Raw genomic sequence first — 24,621 nt, 5'->3', positions numbered from 1 at the left:
AGAATACCCATCCTCTCTCCAGGAGGCCTGTGCAACTTTTACTTTACCTTTTTGAAATTGGAAAAGTGGTCAAATATTCTTCTGTTCCTTTGGGGACTAGGCTTATGTATTTCCTGCTGCCCATTCTGTTCTGAGCTTGATTTTATTGTGCACCCCCCCCCCCCAATCTTAACAGTGTTTGGGATTTCACTGCTTTAAATGCCATATTGTAAATTTGCCTTGAGAATATCGGTGCCTTATAATCTGGATCGCTGCTTACTTATATGAGCATTATATAGGTACTTCAGCTAGAAATACAACAACCATGGTTTTGCGGGGGAAAGTCATAAGTGTTTTCAAAATGAGAACACATGGTTAGTTGAGCACTTTCATACCTGTCATCTAGTCGATCCAGCAATTCACCGCTTATTCTGCGTCCTGGTGTTGGTGGCTCCACATTGACACTGGAGGCCTCACTCTGCCAACCTGTAATTGAAGACAGTTCCTGTTCTGCCTGCTGCACATACTTAAGAATAGATAAGACTTTTTCTTCTGTCATCTCCTCAGACTCAACTACTTCGTCAAGGTGAATGTCTTCAAACAGAGATTTAAGCTTTTCTTCCGTCATCTCATCAGTACCAGACTTTTCTCTCTCCTGCTGCTCAGTTCTCACTAAAGTTGGACTAGTCTCTTGGCTTAGCTTTTGTTTTGGTACCTCGGTATAACTACCAAGATAGCGTGGGTAATCATTAAAGTCCATTTCATCCAATTGGATCTGGCCTACATCTTTAGATGCTCCTTCTCTAGGCACTGAGAAATCGTGTTTGCCGTCTTCCAGTGAAGTGTCTTCTTCAGTCACCACTGGAGGTTCTGCTGCTGTATCATCTATGTTTCCCTGTGGAGTTACTAACACGTCACTCAGTCTACTGGGAGTTCTAAGGGGTGACTCTATGCTAGAGAAATCGCTAAAGAAATCATCTTGCTGGGAAGGGGTGGGTGGCACGAAGCGCAACCCAGTGGGAGTTTCCAGTTCCACTTGGATGGTGGGATAACCTATGGAAGACAGCACATTTGGACTGATTGCAATGAAGTATGGAGTGACATATAATCAAGCATGCAGAATGGCCAGTTAATTATGTAAAATGTGGAAAATGTATGAAATGATAACAACACTTTAATTAGGAATGTAATAATGAATGTAACATCCTTAAAGAATGCAACAAAACCAAAGTAGATGAAATGGCTAATACAGCACAGCTTATTACTATTATTGGCCTACCGCACACATGGTTGCAATTTTTCAATTACTGGTTTTCCAGTAATTTCAGTAGTATTATATTTCTCTTCTCAATAGCAAATGGACTGAATCTGGATTGCTGCTTGCTGTCTTATTATATCAAGAGTGGTATTTTGTGGCAAAATAACTTTTCTGCTTGTATTTGGATTTACTCAAAAAGTTTAAATGTAATGAATTATGTTATAAAGCAAGACAGCCAGGTTTTCTTAAAAATTGGTGTACATTTTTATCATCCAGTTTCCAAAAGATAAAACTACTTGGCTTTATACCATTACAAATGTGAAATATCATCTGTAGATACTTCAGCTTTAATCACTGCATCATGATAGCGCAGTTGTTAGAAATATGGAAATGAACCTTAAAGAGGACAGAAAAGTATAGCATATTCTCAGAGACTGTAGAGTCAAAATCTAAAACAAAAACTACAGGGTAGGGAGGATCTAGATATAAATTTCAGGAACAGTAAAACTACAGAGATGAGAAGATTGTGATGAGTAAGGAGATCTTGGTGATCTTGGAGACTGAGGCGATCTTGGTGACATGGGTACAATCAGAAACACTGATTGAATAAAGAGAGAAAAGAAAAACATAAGCAACAAAAAAGAGAGAACAATAATTATCTAGAACAGGGATGGCCCGCTGGAGACCTGTGAGCCTAATCAGCCCTGAAGTACCTCCCCAATTTTAATAAATGTGTGGTACAAGCAATTGCCCAAAGGATATTGCATGTAAAATTTAGTGTACAGCTATATTAAGAACATCATGAAAAGGCAAAAGCTAGCTACCAATCAGCCTCATGACAGAATCTTTCCGGAAGGACATTACTTCCTCCACCCAGAAATTAATGATCTTTTGCCACCCAAACGTGAATGCTCCATACCTATAGAGCCCTTACTGCTAGCTTTGCTATGAAGCCTGATAATCCATAATGAGGTCTGCTTGCTTCTGTGAAAAGTACTCCCAAAGCCCAGAGTAGCAGCTGGTGAATGGAGCAGCCCCCAGGAATACAGAAGTTGACCATCCCTGCTCTGGCAGTTAGACTTGAACATAGACAAATGAAATGACAGTGAACTGTAAACCATATTCTCAGAGGTAAATATTAAGTTGATGAGCTGATGAAAGGCTGGGATGGGGAGAGAGATCAGCATTACATTGTGCTGCCTGGAGAGCAATGTGCACTAATATCTCCGTGTTCTGCAACTGAATCAACTGAGAGAAAGTTAAAAGGTAGTCTGGTCTTGGTGAGGACAAGAAGCTTGAGGAAGGTTCAGAGGAGAGGAAGGATAGACAGCAACACAGAGAAGCACATTCTCTTTGTAGAAAAGATACTTGTCTCTGATTAAAAGGCACAAGCAACATTTCAAGAGAAAACTTCTTAAAATGTCCACAGAATTTTAATTTCTGCAGTGCGGTGATTCAATGACCAAGAATGTTGCTTGGGGATGAATTAAGCTCATAAGCACAGCACACAGCCAGAAAATCCTTGCAGAAGGCAGCAAAACCAGCATGTGTTTGAATAAAATACAAGAAAAAGGGAGACTTTCATAGTGTTTAGAAGAACATAGCTTACAAAACAAAACAAAAAAGGAAGTATTTGGAAAGCAGCTTAATGTATCTTCAAAGTCAGAATTAGTTTTTAGCACCTGATCAGTAGTACAGATTCATTTATATATCTATCTGCGCAATAAAAGCCTTTACAGTTGAAGAACAAAAATTGAAGTTAAATCTCAGCATAAATCTGGGCGTTGATTAGAGTACCAGAATTTCATTATCCCATTAGGGTAATTTTAGAATGTAAAGAAACAATAAGCAGTTGTAATTTTACCAAAGGGAACAATTTCACAGTAATTTTAGACTGAGTTCAAATTAAGTTAATGGAGCCAAAAAACTCTGAAGTGTTCATTGATACATACCCTGATTTTTTTTATATTTGAGATAAATAAATATATATTTTATTTGAAACAGTATCATCTTGCATAGTTTATGTTATTAGATGAAAAGACCTTTCTGTGTGGATAAATATTGGTCAAAATGAAACAAATTCAGTTACCATCAACAGGATCATGGAAAACATTATTTTCATCTGCAAAGCTTCTGGTGCCTGAAATGTTTCCATAATCAAATATTGGTCCTTCCAACAAAGTTACAATGTCAATCCGATTGATTTTTGTCAATATAGAGGTTAAGGCATCAGCTGTGGAAGGAAGAACAAAAGAGATGAAAAGTATTTCATAACTGAAATTTGTAACTGTCTATGAGTATGGCCAGTGGTCGCAACAGTAACATGTATAGCATGGGAATCTTTATGCATGCAGTGGATTCAATCAACCACTCTCTACTTTCCAGTGTACGTTCCCAAGTGTTTAGAGACATGTGTCTCACCTTCACACTTCGTGTATCTACCATAGCGAATACTGATGTCGTAGAGTGCCTATAAAGCACAAATCAGCTCTTCGTCAATACTCTGTGTATAAGTGCATGCTACTGTAAAAATGGAATAATTCTATTGCTATGCAGTATCTCCCATAGCCATGCCTTATCATAATCTCTAAAACAGTGGACAGCATTCTCCTCACTGCATTGTATGTGCATGGAACTACTTTGGGAAAGGGCTATGGCTCAGTAGGGGAACACATGGTTTGCACACAGAAGGTCCCACATATCTCTACGCAGGGCTAGAAAGACTTATGGTGAGCTGCTGCCAGTTACAGTTGGCAATGCTGGACTAGAAGGATCAATAGTCTGATTCAATATAAGGCAGTTTCATCTGTTCTCATTGTGAGAACTGTGAGATTGTGTTGTTTTAAGCCTATCCAGACAGATCCAGTTCACACACGCATGCAGATTCCTTATTCCTTGACTTCTCAAAACTTGATGACCCACAGCTGAATGCATGAATTGAAATGTATGAATGAATGTACGAGTTGAAAATTATATCTATAGTCTTTGATCTGTGGCATTTTATTCTAAGATACTGGTTGAGGCTACAGTCATTAAGTGATGGGTCTAGTCTGTGTATGAAGTTCAGCAAAATATGGACTTCTACATACTTAAAACAATAATAATTATGAAACTTACTTGTAGCGTTTTTCCCATCTCTGGTCACCCATTTCTTTAACAACATGAAGCTCTGAGCAATCAAAGAGTTTGGGTTTTCTACCCGGATTTGATTAATTTCATCAACAGAAAAATTCAGCTCTCTTGCCAGTTCTACAACATGGGGAAAATGGAGGGAAGAGAGAGATAACAAAAGTTTATTTTGAAAACTCTGTTCAGCAGGTCACACATGGATAAACCAAGTTTGGTTCAGATTTCTGCCTTTTCAGTGTAACATGTCATAGAAATCAGAAAGGAGAAAGTCCTCTGAGAGAGCAGGTATCATTTCATCCTGCTGTCTGAAACCACTGTTTGTGGAGCTTTGGGATGTATCCTTTCTTCACCAGTTATACAAACGGCATTTATATATTCCTCCACTTACCCCACCCAAGAGAGGTCAAGAGGTTGCACAATTTCCCCAGTTTCCTGCTGTGTCTAAATACAGACTTCTTCAACCTGCTGCTCTCTAGGTTTTTCGGACTACACCTCTCAGCAACCCTAGCCAGCATGGCCAACTGTCAGTGATGATGGGAGTTGTGTTCCAAAACATCAGCAGCAGGCTGAGGAAGTCTGTTCTAACAGTACTAAATCAGGCTTCCAGTCAGGTAGACAGTCAACGATGACCTCACAATTACTATGTGGCATAGCAACACATTGGCTTCAACTCAAAGAACTGCAGCTGGTGTTTTATGCATGCACCAGGGCTTTCTTGTCTTCACCTCCTCATGCTGTAAGTTACCCTGAAGACTCAGACAAATCTCTGGAATGGTATATGATGTAACAAGAGAACTGGAGTCAGAGAGAGGGAAAATGGCCAAAGCAGACACACAAAGAGTCTTCAAAGTGCAAACAGGTACCTTCCACTCTCATACAGAATACTTTGAATCCAAACTGTCAAATATTGTATACAAAGCTATAAAATATTTCTGACAGGAGAAGGCAGCAATGAGAGCTCCATTCTTTTGTCAACAATGGACAAGAGGGGCATGTCAGGAGATCTGCCTGCTCCTTGAGGAGCAGGAAGGGGACTGAGCAGGACTGGTCAGCTGCCTTATTGCCAAGGCAACATGGCTACAACCAATGCCTCTCATGGCCCTGGATGCCCAGTGTGCAGTCAAGATCCTTTCTGGAAGCTACACAACTTTTAGTGCCTATATTACAATACTAGTTGGTGAGAATGAAGAGAAGTCTAACTCTCTGGCTTTGCTTTGGAGAGAGGTCTTTATAAAAAGGGCCTTTGTACTACTTCAAAAGTATTTATTTCTTACATTTCTACAGGACAGATGAGGAAGAATAAACCTTGTTAACCTCTGCCCACCCTACCATATCCAAGGCCTGTGAGGAGACAGGACCGATGCAGTGGATTCTAGAGATAATGAGGTAACAAAATTGTGAACAAAAAACCCATGCAACATGTGATGGTCTCAAGACTAAGTTTCCTGCTTGCCCACCTAATGCTATGAAGCTCGCTAGGGGTGTCCTGACCAGGTTACTATCATGTTAACTGATTGCACAGGGTGGTTGTGTGGCTGACACATCAGACTTAGCTCCCTGAAGAAATGATGGGATACAAATGTCACAAATGCTTTATAAACACCAGTTTTATAATCTTCTTCTTCTTTGGTGATCACTCATAGCCAAGTAAGATTGTCTTCCATAAACCATGTTTATGGAAATTTTATAATATAAGGAGTACTACTAAAGCACATTTCATAAAGACCTCTTGCAATCTCGCTTGTCTACTGTATTCCTCTTTTTCTATAATAATAATAATAATAATTTATTATTTATACCCCGCCCATCTGGCTGGGTTTCCCCAGCCACTCTGGGCGGCTTCCAAAAGAATATTAAAATACTATGATACATCAAACATTAAAAGCTTCCCTAAACAGGGCTGCCTTTTCTGAAGACAAAAGATGCCCTGAGGACTAAACTGCACTCTAACACACACACACATACACACCCTCAGCTGGGTATCAAAAGGAATTGCTAGTTGCAATGTCATCACCACAAAATAAAATCTTACCCGTCCAACTAAGTCCCAGGTGATCGGCCACTATTGCCATCCTTATATCTGTCCGTTCACATGGACTCTGTGGACCTGTGATTTATAATTTATTGATTAAAAAGGTGCTGTGAAAGAATGCTTAGCACTAACAGCATTTTAATACATTGTACTATGTTAACTGGTGCTCAGATCAATTGCTAAAATGACTGAGTGCCCTAAAACCTACAATAAATAAATATATTTTTGTCACAGATTTGAAAAAAAAATGCCACCTTTATAAGGCCAAGTGTCAAACTACATGATGTTAATTGTGTAAATGAAACCAAACATGCCAACAATCTATCTACTCAACTGTTCAACAGTGCTTTAACTACTGGTGGGGTGGTGGAAAACAGTCCACCAGTACTTAAAGAAAAAAAAATGTTTTCTCTGTTTGACAAAATGAGGGGTGTTGTTTTTTTTTTTGCTGTCACAAAATGAAGTCTTCTAAGACCTAAACTATTACATGAATGTATTTAGCATGCTTCACTAGCTGTCTATAGTATAGGCTTCACTTAAAGGAAGAAAGAAGAGTATAAAAGACAGCACATACAGATGACAATGACAGAATGAGAACTACAGTAAGTCACTTCACAGGCAATCACAACAGTTCATGCACTAGGATCAACAAGTTGAAAGTTTTACAAACTAGGCTTGATCTCCACGAGGTGAGCCACGAGAGCTCCAGAAACCTGACTCCCTCCATTCTCACCAGTCCTCTTACTCCTCCTCCTCTCACTGTCGGACTTTTCAATCTTTGATTTTAAAGATGCTGCCTCTGTTCTCATATCTCTAGCGGGCTTCGATGTAATGGAAGGCTGGAAAACTTGAGTGGCTTCGGACAGGGACGTGTTTCTTGACGTACTGTCTTCTTCTTCATCGTCATCGGACACCTCTGACTGCAACTTTTTGTCTTCATCAGACAGGCGGTCCACAAGCTTTAAAGCCTCTCCACTAATTCCCTTAAAATATTCAATAGAATGTTTACATACCTCCCTAAGCTGACTCTGCTTTACTTTAACTGTTGCTGCTGCAGCGGTGGTGGTGGTGGTAGAGGTGCTGGTGGTAGATCTTACCTTTAATGGTAATTTAGAAGGAATCGGTTTGGCTTTGCTTCTCTCTAGCTGCTCTTGGTTTTGAACTGCTGGTGTCTTTCTAGCTATGGCTAAGTTATGCCTTTGTGTATTTTTTACAGGAATCTTAGACCTTACTTCTACATGTGGGAAAGAGCTGTTTTGTTTCCTTTTGTCAAGTTTACTATCCTGTCTGACTTTACTCACTCTGCAGGCTTGGATACTGCTATGTGGGATAGCTTCTTTTGCTGAGGTAGCCTTTATGGGAAGTTTTGATCTCGCTCTAGTCCCTACTGGCTCTGATGACTTCTGCTGTTCTCCGTGTACTTTTGGTTTACAGTGTCCTTGTGTTGCACCTGTATCATTTCCTGAAGTGTTTTTCAATTGAGTATCTTTCTGTGTGGGACACTTAGGCTCAAAATGTTCATTTAGCACTACTTTACAGGTAACGCTATCGTTAGGTAAAACGGATGGGTCCAAATTGTTGTTGTTATTAAAATTATCTTTTTGGAAATCATGCTTTTCTGCTTCCCTACCACTTGACTGGCTTGTAACCTCTATGGCTTCATATTCTAACCCCTGAACACCTGGCGTCACAGCCTCTAGCTTATCTGTCACTTCTCCAGAGACATCTTTCTTCAGCGTCATGGCGGAAGCAGAAATTCCCATTTTAATAGGTGTGCGCAATTTGGGATCAACTTTAGAAGCATTAACAGCGGTCGATGATTTCTCCAGGGAGTTACTACCGGGTGTTGCTTCCGTACAATCTCCACTGGCCTGGGTGATGAGCTTACATTCAACTGTTGGTGTTTCTACTTCTCCCTCTACGTTTTTTCCTACAGCTTTGTCCCCTGACTGCAGCTGTGTGATGGCAGTGACTTTATTTTTATCCCCTTCCCCCTTGTCCCCTGACTTCCCTTCAGAAGTATGCTCACCAATCTGAAAAAATTGGAGTCTTTCTTCAACAAAATCCCTCTTGCTCATGTCAATTGCGCCACTGCGAGTCATCTCAAACATCTTCCCTTCGTGAAACGGGAAGGGATTGGGCTCACTAGTTGGTGTACTTTCATCAGTTGGAGTTCTGGCTGGAGTCGTATCTGGGGTTGTCGCTTGAGATCTGTCTTCTACAGCAAGGCCAAAAGGCTTAGCCTCGTCATCCCTCGATTTGGACTCAAACACTTCATCATCACCACGGTTATTGGACCAAGGGTCAAAATCTAGGCTTTTAGTAGCTACTGTCTTAAAAGGGGTTGCAAACTCTTCATCTACTTTGTAACTGAAATATGTATCAGGAAACACAGTCCTGTCAGGGTGTCTGCCTTCCAAAGTGAAAAACTGTGCCCCTGATTTTTGTTCAGTCTTATCGGCACTTTTTTCAGCTGCTGGACATTTTGATAAAAGTTTGTTTTCTTCAGTACCAACTTTTTCTTCCTCCTCAATAACTTCCAGCTTACTTTGGCTAAAACACCGATCAGTCTGTTTCAAAATGCCTTCTGTAGCCCATATGTCTTTTTTGATTTCCACTGCTGGGCCTGCAAGTTTGGAATCACTCTCAGTTAAGCCATCATCTTCATCTTGTAGATCATACCCATCAAGAGAGTCAATTTCAGTTGCATCTGTATCATGGGAAAATTCTGCAGTGGTTGCTATGGAACACTCAGTGACAGACTGGTCATTGTTCCCATTTTGCGCAATATCATTCTGGGGAGAATCAAGGCTAAGATCAAAATCATTAGGTTTCCCATTCTCTCTTTTCGCAGGCAATTTATGCTTGGAGCCTTCCTTCTGGCCATCTTCAACGTCATTCAATTTAAACATGTATCTTTTAATGGGAACAGGCTGATACAGGGATTCATCATCGCTGGAGTCACTAAGATCTTCTCCTGGTGGCCCAGGAGAAGGTGGCTGTACTCTTATGAGTGGTTCAGCCAGCTGACATTTGTCATGTTCATCCCGTAGGTTTACTTCTATCATCTCCATTTCACTCTCAGAGGAGTGGCGCTGCTTTTCTGATTCTGTCTGATCGGCATCTAGCGGAGGAGGAGGAGGGAACTCAATGTACGCAACCCGGTTCCCTTTGGGCCTTTTATTAGAATCTCTGTCTAAGCTACTGGGCAGCACTCTGTCAATTTTTGGTGGCTCAACAATGGCCTGTTTTACAGAGGTTGACTTAGCCTCTGCTTCCTCTTCAGACTCCTCAGAAACCTCAGGGATAGGACTGGGTTTGCCTGGTATATAAGCAATTAGTGAATCAGGCGTTTTAGATGTAAACTCGTAACTCACTTCCTCTGAGCTAGGAGTTTCAGGTGTTAATGGACTTTTCCCAGAACTATCTATAAAGGACACCTGCTCTAATGTGTCATCTTCTGGACTGCCTTGTGGAGAAGGAAGTTGTTTCTGCTGCCTTGTGGTGTAAAAGCCCCCCCTTGTCTCTTGTACCGTCTTACTTTCCTGACTTACAATTTTTTTAATATTTCCTTGTTGCACCTCCCTTTCATATTGCCTCCCTACTTGAACAAAACTGACATAAACAGGTAAGGTTTTTATCTCTTTTGTTCCCTCAGCTGTTGCTAAAGGGGCTGATTTTGCCAAGTTATCACTATGAATAGAGTCAAAGTCCCTTGAGGGAGACTCCTTTCCTGGGCTATTTTCTAAAGAATCAGGTGATTTACTAAGGGATAGCTCAGCATCCTCCATAGGAGGACTTAATTTGATGTGCTTACTGCTAAACTGACAAAATTCTGAATACTTATTTTTAACATGCTCTGTATAATCAAAATTCCTCTCAGTTTTTTCCTTTGCCACACTAGCATGGGACACTTTAGCTGACAGTTCATGTGCTGCATGTTTTAGCTGTTCATGAACTCCATCGGGAATGCTAGCTGATAACATTCGTTTTTCTTCTGAAATTCTGACTGGAATGTGGGATGCAGTCAATGGTTCTTTTTTCTTTGAGGTTCTATCCATCACTTCACTGGGGGGCTCTCCTTCTCTGACAAAATATTCTCTATAAAGGACCTTTTTGGATGGAGATTTTACAGTCACTTCTTTCACCTCCTTTGAATGGGACCCACTCGTTGACACCTTGTGCTCATGCTCTGTCACAGTGATGAATTCACTGGCTCTGCCCAGATCTTTAGTCTCAGGGTGGTCAATGTGATTGTCTTTTACTGCATCCTGAACAAGCACATGGGACAGTTTTTCTTTTTGTGTGTTATGGGCAAATGTTCCAGGGCTTTCCCATGTCCTATAGACCTTTTTATCCCAATGCCCCTTGGCTGATGCAGTATCTGAGCTCGTACTGTACGCCAAACCTTTCAGCTTCTGCTCTGCAAAGCCTTCTGGAACATTCTTACTTGGCATTTCATTTCTGTGTCTGAGTACATCTGAAGCAGCAGCATCTTCCATCGCTTTGCCTTTACCCTGGGCACCATCTTTTAATTTGCTAGCAGGAGATTCCCTCTGTAATGTTATACTCCCATCTGCAAGGTCTACCTCTTTTGCATGCTTTTCTCTTGCATAAAACTGATAGACTGGGAGCTTGCTCTCTTGCATTTTTTTCACTGGGATTTTAGATTGAGTGTCCTGCTTCTTATCATCATGATGTAGGTCCTTATTCTTTGAGCCTATGCTCTGTTCAAACTTCAGCCTAATAGAACTGAGTTTGGATTGCTTCAGCTGGAATCCGGTGGGCGAAGCCTCGGGTGTCCTACTCTTCTGAGCTGTTCCTTTCTGCTCCATCAGCTGCTTACAGTCCTCGGTCTGTTGTGTAAGGGCCCTTCTCTCGGGACTGCTAGGCAAACTAGCTGCTTTTCTTTCGTCAGCTTTTGGGAAGCTCTTCCCACAATGGCCAAAGGGTCCTCCTCTAGTCCAGTCATCCTTTGAACTCTGCACCTCAGAAATCGTCACCTTTTCGGGGCTGCTGCTGGTTGAACTATGGCCAGAGTGTGCTTCTTTCCCATTCCTTTTCTGCTGCTTTTTCTCTGGAGATTGCAGTTCATCATTCAGTTTCTCTGTTTTGTCCCGGAAGAACTGTGATACTTCTGTCAGTTTTTCTTCTGCCTCCTTAACAGTCCTGTCCACCCTGTCTTCATACATCAACTTTTCTCTACCTCTGTCTAATCTGTTCTCAGTAAAGCGCATCCACATTGCGTGCTTTGGGCTACTAACATCTCCGGTATAATGTAACACTGTCACTTTATCATAATGATCATCTTTAGACATTTTACCTACACCATTTTCTGATATATCTTTAGAGATTTTGGTGAGGATTTCTTTTGGGGGGGCTGTGGCTATTTTTTCTCTGCATCGTTTATCATGCCCCTGAAAGTCTGAGCTAAGGGGTAGAACATGGTCAGTAACTGACTCCTCAGTATCAGAGTGAGATACATCTAGCTTTTCTGAGAGCAGCATTTTCTCAGCAAACCTGTAAGACTCCCCTCTTAGTTCTGACAACTCATCGTCATGGTACTCTACTGAGTGCTGACTCAGAAGCTTCAGTGTTTTGTACGAGTCATCAGACATAAGTTGGGCAGAACTAGGGCGACTGTCTTCTTCCTGAGACACGGGAGTATTTACTCTAGAAGACTCCAGATAAGAAGGTAGGGACTCTTCTGCTGTCAGTTCTTCTTCTTCTTGCTGACCTTGTTCATCTGAACAAGGAAGAGCATCATGTTTTTCCAAATCACCTCGAGGTAAGTCTTTCTGATAAACATACATTTCTTTCTCTGGGTGCTTTTTGGTTTCTCTAATAATGACTTCAGTAGGTTCAGCCTCATTACCTTTTTCGATATGGACCTCTATTATACGCTCCAGTTTGGGTTTCATTTTGCTGTCCTTCTCTGTATGTTGTGGTGAAATTTCAGTAGACTTGCTAACATCTGGTGTTACTGAAGACTTATGTTCAAACAGACCTGCCAACTCTTTGGAAGGATCGCGTCCTGACTGAAAAGCTTTCATTATATCATGAACAGACATGGTTTCTTCAATTCTTTCTGAAGAGCTCTCAGTGCACGGAGGCTTATGGTAAACCATTCTGGTAGTGGTAGTTATATGAGTTTCTTCTTTTACACGGACACCTTTACCAAGAACACATTTGTGGTCTTCATCTTCATTACTGGCTTTTATTTGAAAGGCTTTCATTTTTTCTTTGATAGACCCTCCGTTTGGCCTGGGTTCCAGTTCCATAAAAGTAGGTGCCGTTTTCGTTGATGGCGACTCTTCTGCTTGAGGTTCAGGAACTTCTTCTGATGAAGGTTCATAGCTACGGATCACGTGAACCACCTCAGTTCTTGTCTCTGTAATGACCGGAGGGATGGGTACATCATGGAAAAGTGGTTTCGGCCCTGTGCTCTCGGCGCTTTGTGGAGCTGAAGGAGTTTTCTCACTTCTTGTTTCAAAGCCACTGTCAGACAAAGGACTTTTGTCTTGGTCATGTTGGGAAAAGTCATCAGGAGACTCCAAAATAGTATCAGTTCCAAAAAAGGAATCTGCAATTTTACACAACTCTTTTTCTGAAGTAGAAGGCCTCATGGAGGTTGGAGGCATTTTAAGTTTGTGTTCTTGCAATGCAATGGCTGGTTTTAAAACTCTCTTTTGTCTCTCTTCACCTTCTCTTTTCCCCTCTTCAAACTTGTACTTCAGACTTGCCAGAGAACTACTACCAATGTCATTTGTCAAATAATCAATGACTTTAGTCAAGTTATAATCCTTTTCAGATACAGCCTTCGCTTTAATTTGCACCTTTTCAGGAATAGTTATAGGAGGATATGTCATGCCTTGCCGTCTTGCTTCATCAATCTCATCTGCACTGAACTCTACCCATTCATCCTCAGAAGAGTGTCCTTTATCATTTTTTGATAGCTTGGTTGATGCTTTCTTTTCTAAACACACATCTTTTTTCAGTATCTCACTAACTTTTACTAAGTCCTCTTTTACTTTCTCAACAATTTTAAAAGGTTCTTCATCATCTATTCTACCCTCCTTTGTTAGTTCTGGCTGGAATTCCTTGTCCTCCATTACATCTGTCTGCAATATCGCTGTCATTCTTATTAGGTCCTCTTTCATCTCAGCCACATCTTTTAACATCTCCTGACTAGAAGATAAAGAAGATGGTACGGACAACTTAAGAGCAGAGGGTGCTAAAAACAAGGATGATTTTATAGGAGATGAGGTTCGGTTAAAGTGAGGCTGTGTGCGTGTCTCTGTAGTCAATGTTTTAATAGGCGATAGCAACGCAGCTGCCGATTTGGTAAGGGAAGATGACTCTGGGAGCTTCTTTAGTGCTGGTTCAGACAAAACATTGACTACAGAATATACTGGGACTGTGATAGTTGATGAAGTTACTGACGAGGTAGTTGCTGATATTGACCCAAGAGATGTGTACAATACACCTGCAGGAGTAGTTCTTATTGACTGAAAGGCTGATGGAGTTGAAGACACATGCGACCTGAGTGGAGAAAATGGGGTTGCAGTAGTGGTTGGAAACATTTTCTCAACGGTATCAGTTGCTGCGTTAACAGCACAACTTGCAGAACTGGTTGCTGCAGTGATCTTGTCTTGAAATGTGGCTGTGGCTTTAGCTCCATTGATTAAATTGGCAGGGGACGGATATTTCAAAGGTGACATGGATCCGTTAACCATGGCTACCTCTGTATGCCCGACTGTGTGTTTCACAGGGGAAGTGAGGGATGAAGCCATCGTGACCTTAGATGGTGAAACAGCATCAACTGCTGACTTAGCAGGAGACACCACTGACTTTAAAGGTGAAGATAAAAGCGGTGATGCTGATGTGATGATTGACTTAAATGGCAAACTTGAAGAGTACATGTTAATGTTCGATTTGGGGGATGCTGGAGGCGTCATGGTAATGGATGATCTCTCCAAAAGAGACCCAGCTGTAGTCACTGGAGATGTCCGAGAGGGGAATGCGGATGCCAGCCCTTTCAAACTAGTGGCTTCTGTTACTGTGGGTGCTCTGACGAAAGAACCAGAAGAGACTTGGATATTATATGGAGGCTGTGAGACCACGGTTTTTATTGGAGAGGAGATTGTCCGAAATGATCTAATTGGAGAAGCTACATCGCTAACAGATTTAATTGAAGACGTAGTGGAGGCTCCTAATGTGGATTTGATTGGTGAAGCAGAAGAAACGGACCATATTGATTTTAATGGAGAAGCTGTTGGAGTGTTAGAGGAAGAGCTTGATAGAGAAGTGAAGCCTGATTTGGAATGCCCAGGCACAGTAATTGGTGCTGTTGTCCAAGACTGATACGGTCTTGCTGAAAAGAATGGCTTGTATGAATAGGTAGCAGGTAGGGATCTTGTTGCTCCTGCACTTCGTTCAACTGTTTCTTAAATTGTTAAACCAAAATAATCAAACGTAAAAATCAACAAAAATGATTGAAAAACAGAGAGACCAGAGAAGAAAATTGGTCAGTAAACGTTGTAATATTACAAAAAAAGCAAGTACAACTGTTTGTATGAATTAGAATGAAGTAGGTAAAATCAACAGCTAAACAGGTAGGGAAAAATAGGAATGAGTCACATAATTATGGATGATCCAAAATTAAAAAAAGAAAGAAAGAAACCAACATGAAATGAAAGACAGGAAAGCACAAGGCAACCGAGTCTGCAAACAATGAAAGAACAGAAAACACATAGAAGGAAGTCCATTATGGTCCAAAGTAATAGCCACAACCAAAAATTCTTCTCTTACTTCCTATTGACTTTCTGATGTGCTAAAGTTAAGATATTAAGTATCTCAGCTCCATTTTGCCTGTTATCAGTATGTCTTTGCTTTGTGCAAGTATCAAAATTGTCCTTTGGAGAATTTCTGTCATTTATATCCTTTGCAGTTTCATTAATACATTTTATATTTACTGTATAGCAGTTTCGTTAACACAAAACGGTGTAAACTTGTGCAAATGACATTGAGTAGCTAAAGTCTGCTTTGAAAACCACTCCGAACTATTTCATGCAGAACCCAAAATACCTTTAAGGTGACAGGCAATTGATGTGCAAACTGTGAAGCAACGGGAATAAAGTCAAAACTTTCTCTCTCTCCCATGCACATTTTGTATATGCTTCACTCTCACAAAGCCAATAAGAGCAAGACCTTTTCTGACTCAAGGATTAAAAGAACCAAAAAGGGGGAAAAAAGCTTTTTGCATTTGTTGGCTTTTTCATGCGATATTCCTTTTACTTGGTAAAACTTAAAAGATAAAAAGCTGCACATGAAATGACTTTAAGAAGCATTTGTCATACATAAAAAATGGGAAATACGATTAATGAAAAAACGTGAGCAAGCAAAGCAACCAAACTTTAAATTTTATTCATGCATGGTTTATCATGTCAAAAACAAGCACATGGAATAAAACAGTTTGCATGGTGTACTATGCAAAATATACAAATGTTCAAAAATCTTTCCACAGGAGGCATTTAAAAAGAAGAGTACACTTTTTCTACAAGGTGTAGTGTCTTGGTACCTTTTGAAGACAGTTTTCCTAGCAGTTCAAGGAAAGCAAGCTCAACTTTCCCTATCACAAAATTAACAGGGGGCTTCCAAAGAGAGGGACTTTTCTGTGGTAGCACCATGGTTACCATACTGCACCCCTGCCAGTCAGAGTCATCTGATGTTGTCTTCACTGTCTTCAGGTGCCAGTTGAGTCCATCTTGCCTGCCCATAGAAAGTGTCAATACTAATGGAAATTGTTAGAATATTGGCTGCTGGTCTTAATGTGCTGTTTACATTTTTGAAGATTTTATTATTATTATTATTATCTATTTTATAATGTGTTTTTATAATGTGGAACTTGCAAGCTGCCTGGAGACTATTTTCAAAAAAAGATGGGATATATATTTAAAAATAGCTAAGTAAATACTTAGCTGGGAATGTCAATTCTAGGAAGCTGTAATTTGAGATTAACATCACCAGTGTCTCTTAATATAGTAATGACTTTCAGAACTCCAGTCTTTTAAGTTACCAGTGGTGGCCTTCTCAGAGGAATAGCAGAAGGATTTTCCTTCTCTATCTTCAAAGCCAGCTGCATGTTAAAGCAGCTCCAGGCAGGGTGTACTGAGGCAGCTCTTCCCCCAACACACACACACACACACACACACACACACACACACACGTATTTGTTTGCTTTCCCAGCTGTGGGCTTGCTTTGATGGCAGTAGCTGGCTACATCTGAAAAACCAAATGCCATTTAATTTTCCTAGATGCCCTGGAGTGACACTACATTGGACGCTCGAGAGCACTGGGGAATGCACAATGGCAGGTGCCTTCCCAGCCACTGCCAGCAGGCAAGCCACCAGCTGGGGAACTTGGCAGACGCAGGTGAGGCCCTGGAGCTGCTTGAAGATGCTGGGCACTTCAAAGTGTCTTCAGCTAAAGCCTTTACACCAACAGCCAGTTGTGCAGTTTTTCTCCCCTCAACCCTTCCTGTAAGGGACTCCATGCAAATGGGTGTCATTATGGGGAAGCTGGCTCACATAGTCTTTGAAGTAAAGAGGGGAGGCAAGAGGAGCGGCACTTGCCTGCTCCTCTGATTTGCAAGGGCCACCACTGGTAATGTTATGACCCATGGCAGAGTTCTTTTGTCACGAATGCTTAAATGGTAAAACACAGAAACACATTAAGGCACAATCTCTTCACTAGGAACTAGCATGGAAACAAAAATACTTTCTCAGCGCAGCTTTGTCTGACATTACTCTGATATTATTTCAAACAAACTTTTGTCAGTTTTTTTTAAGGCAAACAATAATTAAGTACAAAATAATCAACTGGTTCTATCCAGTAAAGAGTAAGCATTGGTAGACCAGCTTCTCTAAGTGCTGTCCACTGTACAGTGGAAAATTATGTATACATTTTCCCACTGTACAGTGAGTAGTAGTTTGAAAATTTTGTACATTGGTTCTACTTCATTTGTATTTACATTTGCAACACACACATGCTAACTCTGGATCAACATGACAAGTTAAAAACCTACCTGTCAGGATGGTGGCTGATGGAAAACATGCTGAGTCCCAGTCAGGATCATATTCCCTATTTGCTCCCAAAGTTGCTATTTACTGCAGACAACATCTTTGCAGGTAAACAGCCACCAAGGGACAATTCTGAGAAGAAAAATCAATGCTGGGCCCTGATTCTGACTGAGGTTCCACCCAGCTGTTTTTCCTTTAAAATAAAGATTCAGCACATTTTTTAAAATGAATTTCTAATGTAAAAGATAGTTTGGCTCTCTGCTACAGCCATGTTAGTGCCCATCTACTAACAAGCCAGGTTCAAGGTCCTTGGATGAATTTACAAAGCCCTGAACAACTTAGGTCCAGGGTTCCTCAGGGACCACACAACTTGATCACTGAAATCATCTGCAGGAATGTTGCTGGACATTCCCTAAATGTGTGAGGCTCATTGGGGGGGGGGGGGGAAATGCAACAAACAAACAAACATATAAAGAACATTTTAAAAACAGCTCATCTGTTTGGTAGTGCAAACTACTACAGTGAACAGTGAACTCTTAAGTGTGTAATTCTCTTCTACATTCTCTTCAGGATTCTCTTCAAAAGTGTTTTTGATCTGTGTTTTGCTGGTCAATATGTTACCAACTCCATAAAACTTACTATGATTTAACCACCTCATCTTATTAAAGGTAGAATAGCCTGTCTTCTTTTGTTATAGAAGTACTGATTAGTGTGTCCACCCTAATGATCCTTTTAGTCCATGGATATTTCAAGAGACAAACTATGGTTTATTAGCCTGAATTTCCCAAGTTATCTGCACTCCAAAGGGTTCTTGGATAAATGGAGACTTTTGCTTGTTAAATCAGGCATTTTCCAATGACACCAAAACATGACATTTATAGAAAAAATGTCTCTTCTTGTGAAAGATCAGTTTACAGCATTAGTAGGTTTGTTAAGAAACTCACTCATTCCAGGCTCAGTCAGATAGCTGTAGCGCTTACGTAAAGCAAGGGACACAAAGTTCTGTCGCCGGTCCGTTTTCTCGGTCTGTAACAAAGCATACTTCCGTTTGGTACCTTTAACATACAGTTGCTGCTGTCTAGAGCAGGTTTCTTTCTTTTAATTAATGAATTAACATTCCACTTTTCAAAATATTGTCCAAAGTGGCAGACAGAATATACCAATAATTCTTGTTCGTTTTTGTTTAAATGGGAAGATAACACACACATACCCTTACATATTTTTAGATCTTCAGGAGAACTAATTGTACCTTGGAGAAGAATATTTGCAACTAAAGTATGCTATGAGCTTATATGGAGAGTGGAGCAGTGACTTGCACTTCTTCAGCATAGCATTTTAGCCTATCACCCTATAAAGCAGATCAGTCTCAAAGACAGGGCAACCAATGCGCTTAAATAGCTGAGTATGGATTTCACCCCATTTCTTCCACAGCAAAGTCATGCCATGAAAGTGAATGAGTATATTTTTGTCACACTTCCCCTACACACACTCCCCTTTCTACGAAGGCCTCATTCATTCATATATAAACTGCTTTGAGGTTTTTATTTACAATCAAGTGGTATAATTTTAAGAATGAAATAATAAAGTAAGCTAAGTTCAAGTTACAGCCCAATCCACTTCTATGTTTTTAAAGTTATCCCTGCTCACAGACTCAAATTCCACCCGCCCCCCAATCCCTTATTTCTACCAAGCCTGCATCTGAAATTACATTTTACCAACATTCAAGTCTTGTAACTATGAGATGTGTGTTGTCTTTGAAGAAAGATTTACAAAGTTCTCATTTCATTGCTAAAGCTTCTTGAGCTTATTTGGAGAGAACAAACATCTTGAGGCCTAATCAGGTGCTATCCAAATCTAGGATTCAACCTCTTGGAGCAGGCTTTGGGCACACCCATTTACTCCCTTCTCACAGACTGAAGGGCATGAGGGTTCATGTTTTGTATGATCATGGGATCTACCTGACCTTATAAGACAAGTGAGTTCTGCCTCACAGGCTCAGAGATCCTTTGTTAGAACAAACATAGGATCTCCCATTCACTAGCTGTTGTCTGTTCACATTGAGGGAAGCTGGGGGAGGCTGTGGGATGCAGCATGAGCCCAAGGCCTGCTCCTAATATCACCCCAGGTGGAATCCTGGAAAGAAAGAAAAAAAACCAGTACTCTAACAGGCCTTGTGTCATGAAAGAGATCTATCCATTCTTAAAGTGAAAGACACAGATTTTAAAGACACATGGTATTAAGATGAATGTTGGCAAAATGTAACACCAAAAACATTGTTAGTAATTTAGAGAACATGTAAAACATGGCCAGATATCACACACCTGTTTCTTTAAGGAACCTTTGTGAGTTGCTAAGCCTTAATTTTTGTATTGCAAAGCACCATCATTGTAAATCCCCCATATCATATAGCTAGCATTTTAGTAATCATTTTTGGCACACACAAGGCTACAGTTAGACATGTAGAATATCACTACAGCTGTAACTTAGGCCAGCCAAATAAGTTCTTCAAAAATCAATTTGTTGCAAAAGCACATATATCACAATGTACACCTACTTTAAAGGAACTACATAAAGGACAAAGATAAATAAATGAAAAGAGGAATGGACTGGGATTTTTATAAATATGCACAAATGCAGGGATGCAGATTAGAAAGCAGGTTACAATCACTAACAGATTACAACTTGCTTCAAAAATCTCTATACGGGTTGTAGATCTGTTTTTAGTAAAGTTTCTAGATGCTAATAGTGGGGTGTTTTTAAAGATATATATTTAGTTTGGTAAGAAAATAGGACAAGTCATAAAGTACTTTTGGGTTTTTTGTTTAGACGACCAATCCCCATGGGCTGTTATAATATCTAAAGATGCTGTCCTGCTAAGCTCAATCACATTTTAAGGCCCTATTGATTTCAGTGGGAGAACAGAACACAAGCTTAACTTCCTCCCACTGAGATTAGTGCTTAACTTTGCCTGAATCATGCTTTCATCTTCCTTTACACTGTGTCTCCCAGTGAACAAGAGAGTCATAAATTTCACAGAGACAACAGTCTGAAACCATGAATCCCATGGTGCTGATCCATCTGCTTCCTCCAAGGGAGCAAATGGCTTGCAGCTTCCAGTCAGGAGCCATTCTTCTAAAGGTAATTATTGCAGGACCACTAGGCCTGGGATACCCGAGCAAAGGATTTGCTGGGTCTCAGTTGCCTATTGGGTATTGGGAGGAGGAATGGACAGGCAAGACAGTGAGGTTTGCTGTATTAAAGAGGATTAAAAATACTGTCTAGCTGGAACTAAGGAAGTGGAAGGAAAATAGCTTCTCTGCTGCTCCTCACCTAGATGAATAGCAATGGGTATAATCAAGGGATCTCCTTCAAAACCTCATGCATGCATCCAGTGGTCTGTTTCTCTCTGGGTGTACAAGCTATTCCCGCAAAGAGGAGAAGGCAGAATGCTGGGGTCTCTGTGTGAAGCAAGCATGCAAGAGCTCCCCACAACTGGTAAATGGTCAGGTGCTTTGCTGTGTGCAAAGCAGAAGACATAGAATATCTAAGTCTAGTGAAGAGTGAGGGCAGAGGGACAGAGGCTAGGCTCATATTGTTCCAAGCACATGTTATTGGCTTCATTTATTTGGTTTAGTAAATCTTTTTTGTGATACCATATATCTTTAATGGATAAGAATTCTGATTATAATAAAAAGTAAAATAAAAGACAGTGTTTATATTACCTCATCATCTTGATCTGACTCTGTTTCCTTTTGGTCCCAAGATGCATTGCAGAGACAAGGAATATTATAATGGACAGCAGGGAAAAGAATATCAGGATATGAAAAGGACCAAGTAAGGGAGCACAAAAAATGCAAGCTAATTTATAAAAGGCAAAACAAACCCAAAATGTCAACAGAATATAAATTAACAAACAAAACTTTACATTGAATGCAAATCAACACATGACATTACTAAAAGCATAAAGTATATGAACTGTAAGCTGAAGCATGAATTGTAAACGGAGGACCCGGTAATCAAAAATTGCAGAAACGCAGCACCACAGTAACAAGTCTCAAAAAGCTTTCTGCATACATGAAAACATTAAGACATAAAACAGGCTTAATCAGATTGCAAAGCATTCGCATTACTAGTGGTACATTACAATCAGCAAAAAGAAAAAAAGAAAGAAATTAAACTAGCCTTAGTGATCGTACCTTTTTGTGTGCTGGCAAGGTGATATTCAAATTGCAAACAGCTGTTTGCGGCAGACCCTTTGTAGTCTTTGGTTCTTTCAGAAATGATAAGCGACCACAAGGTTCTTGGCTGGTGTCTCTAATCTATATATATATATAAAATGTTCACACACTGGTTTGAAATGTTTACAGTCCTTTGGGTTCCATTAAATTTAGTTTAGCTATTAGCTCTAATTTAAAAACAAAACAAGCAAAGAAACCCCAAAATCTAAGTTCCTTGAACCATACAATGGGAAGGCACCTGATAATTATCAAATCAAATGCCTTGTGCTGAAACAAGATCTCCAAACATTAATTCTCATCTGTCCTACACATTAATCCTCCACATTATTTCTACTACAGGGTGTTACAAACACAAAGCTAAAGCAATTACAAGGTGTCTGCATTATTCCAAGGACACTTTAATAAGACTAATAAGAAGCTGGCCAAAGTTTGAGATTGCATTTAATTATCTAAAGCTTTATAGCCATCCTGCCTTTCCATCATAATAAGACCGGTGACATAAAATTTTTAAAAAGAAAACTTCTACAATAAAATCCAGTAAAACCACAAAGTCAAACTGAGCCAATTGATAGTAGCAAAAAGGAAATATATTAAATTAAATAAAAACATAAATAATTGACAGCCCAGACATGCAATATCTTATTCAATTGCCAACTAATTGCCAAGTGATAATACGGACCTTTCCCTGGTCACCACCTAATTAAGCTTCATGGGTGGGGGTGGTAAGATCATAATTATGGATGATCATAATTATGTGAAAAGGTGGCATATGAACAAACTAAATCCATCCATCCATCAATATGGAAGAAAGTGGTCTTTCTGGCAACCTAGACTTAAGGCCAGAAAGAAAAAACCTCCCATTTTTGTCTGGAAACAAATTAAAGTGCTTAAACTAAATCAACAAGGCAACAACACAAGCCACTCGGTGGCTGCATTTTCTCCTGTTTTGGAGATGGCATTCTTAAGGTATAATGTGAACACTGGCAACCTGGCTAACATGGTAACTTTTTTGCACATGGATGTTGTGGTTATTTAAATGCTTCTTTTAAGGAACTGCCAACTTGTACCTCCAACCATTTGAGGGGCTTTACAAACACATTTAAAATCCTAACAAAATCACAACTCAGAAGTAAAATTAAAATGCAGTTGAGTAGCAGTCCGTAAAATATATATTTTTGTAAAGAAGCAGATTGGCCTTTTAAACTTTGCTTAATAAGTGGTACAAAGCTTTCTAAATACTAGCAAGGAGGTAAACCGAAGCCCATCATCTTGAAGTTCATCCCAGAGCCCTGGAGCTCCTTTCTGCCAGCAACCTAATTTCCTCAGTGTACCTTAAGCAGGCCTCAAACCTGCCATTCCCAATTGGTGGGATGGGGGCTCACATCTCGTGGTAGCAATATGCCGTTGCACAGGTGAAGTGGATGGCGCACCTTTTCCAAACACCACAGACAAACAGAGGCTTTGAAAAACACACACAAACACACAAGGTTTGTCATCACGCAGGAACAGTTTTCTCATTGTGACTGCTCCAGTGCAGTTTTACTTTTACCTTGATAGAAAATGGCAGTCTATTTTCTTTGAAAGCATAAAAATTAAATACAAGCTGCTGTCCTCCTTTTGTCAAAGGGGCTAGATTCCCGTAGCAATCCACATAAATAGGCTTTCCTTCCAAAACCTGTTGGGTCAACAATAAATCTGTTAGATCTATTTCTGTGCCGAACTATTTCAATAAACAGTAAGCATCCCAACTTTAAATTACTATTTAAACCCACAGTTAAAGTTGCCTTTCAACATGGCTTCACTGCAGTATTTTCAACAGGAAGAGATGTGTGGTATGTTCTTTGGTGTGGGGGGAAGGTCACAGTCAAGACTACAGCTATTTATTTCTAAACTGACCCTTCAACAGCCAGATGGCAATTTTAGCTATGCAAAGCTCAGTTCTTTACTTCTTTTTTCTTTCTCTCTCCCCCCCCCCCCTTAACTGATAAAAGGACTCATGGACAATGTGAAAGAAAGTTCACACATTCCACTACTTGTCCGTCATGCCTAGGTCTACCAGAAAGAAAGGGGGTAAGCAATGCCCGGTTCTGGAAGACATCAGCTGAATTACACTAGCATCTTACTCCATTCAAATTAAATAAAACATTTTTAACAGATAGATTCATGTATTGGAAACATTTGTTTAGCAAGACTGGGCATATTATATCCATCCTTAGGCATCTATGCTCAAGCTTATTGACTCAGGTGTAGAAAAATTAAACTGACGACAGTCATTGTTTTGATGTCTCTTGATACTTTACCGACAATGCAATCTTGAATTTGTTTAGAGACGCAGGAAATTTGTAACTGTCTTGACAGCTGTGAATAGACTGCTTTTAAAGTGCCTGAAATATCTGAATTGGCCAAGCTAACTGATAAACACAGTGATGTTTACTGTATTGACAGGTTTATAGACACAATTTATTCTTTATTAGAATATGAACTGTAACTTTTAGAAAGAAATATATTTTTAAAAGCACCCACAAAGCCTGTAGATATACAATAGGCCTTTACTGTTGAATGATGGTATACCTCAATATCTTTACTTCTTGCAACTTCTTCAAAGTTTTCTTGCTGCTCCAAAGTTTTGTCGACTTTATCATCTGTCATGCAGAAGCAGCGCAGATTGGATTCCACCGCATCATTCATTTTGGCAAAAATGACAAACTTGGCCATGTAGGGAACACATATTAATTCCCTATAAAGCTGCGTGGCCAACCCGACAGTTTCATGAACTTGATGGCAGTCTGCTAGCCAAAATCTGGATGCACATACATAGATGTAAAGACCAATCAGTCCAACTTCATACAATGGTGATTTCCCACCATAACTTTACTGTGGTTTGAACTACCTCTCCAGCTAACA

General features: G+C 40.1%; 2 protein-coding genes across 62 annotated transcripts in view; one reads left to right on the top strand and one right to left on the bottom strand.

Annotated features, from left to right (window-relative positions):
- Window positions 1–24,621, bottom strand: part of ANK3 (ankyrin 3) — a 393,167-nt gene that overhangs the window by 10,538 nt on the left and 358,008 nt on the right. For 31 of the 38 annotated variants that reach the window (XM_081004830.1, XM_081004842.1, XM_081004817.1 and 28 more), the window contains 10 exons: window positions 24,289–24,517; window positions 23,267–23,392; window positions 21,676–21,798; window positions 21,202–21,228; window positions 18,424–18,505; window positions 7,132–14,844; window positions 6,399–6,473; window positions 4,355–4,486; window positions 3,327–3,470; window positions 375–1,032 (listed from right to left, as the gene is read on the bottom strand). In XM_081004830.1, the coding sequence (XP_080860956.1) occupies window positions 375–1,032; window positions 3,327–3,470; window positions 4,355–4,486; window positions 6,399–6,473; window positions 7,132–14,844; window positions 18,424–18,505; window positions 21,202–21,228; window positions 21,676–21,798; window positions 23,267–23,392; window positions 24,289–24,517 (9,309 nt within the window). The remainder of the gene's footprint in view (window positions 1–374; window positions 1,033–3,326; window positions 3,471–4,354; window positions 4,487–6,398; window positions 6,474–7,131; window positions 14,845–18,423; window positions 18,506–21,201; window positions 21,229–21,675; window positions 21,799–23,266; window positions 23,393–24,288; window positions 24,518–24,621) is intronic. The other 7 variants (XM_081004823.1, XM_081004839.1, XM_081004837.1 and 4 more) reach the window with 5 other exon arrangements.
- Window positions 1–24,621, top strand: part of LOC308476903 (uncharacterized protein) — a 70,045-nt gene that overhangs the window by 23,998 nt on the left and 21,426 nt on the right. For 5 of the 24 annotated variants that reach the window (XR_013986151.1, XR_013986155.1, XR_013986157.1 and 2 more), the window contains 4 exons: window positions 5,651–5,752; window positions 16,715–16,832; window positions 20,489–20,617; window positions 21,243–21,313. The exons of 4 other annotated variants lie outside the window; for them this stretch is intronic. Coding sequence is in view for 3 of the 20 variants with exons in the window: in XM_081005071.1 (XP_080861197.1) it covers window positions 16,715–17,044 (330 nt within the window). In the remaining 17 variants the exon portion in view is untranslated. 15 more of the 24 variants (XR_013986150.1, XR_013986165.1, XR_013986149.1 and 12 more) reach the window with 12 other exon arrangements.

This window comes from Podarcis pityusensis, assembly GCF_964106645.2.
Source record: "Podarcis pityusensis genome assembly, chromosome: 5".
Lineage (NCBI taxonomy): Eukaryota > Metazoa > Chordata > Lepidosauria > Squamata > Lacertidae > Podarcis > Podarcis pityusensis.
Note: the sequence above shows the minus strand (reverse complement) of the source record. Positions and strands in the feature narration are given on the sequence as shown.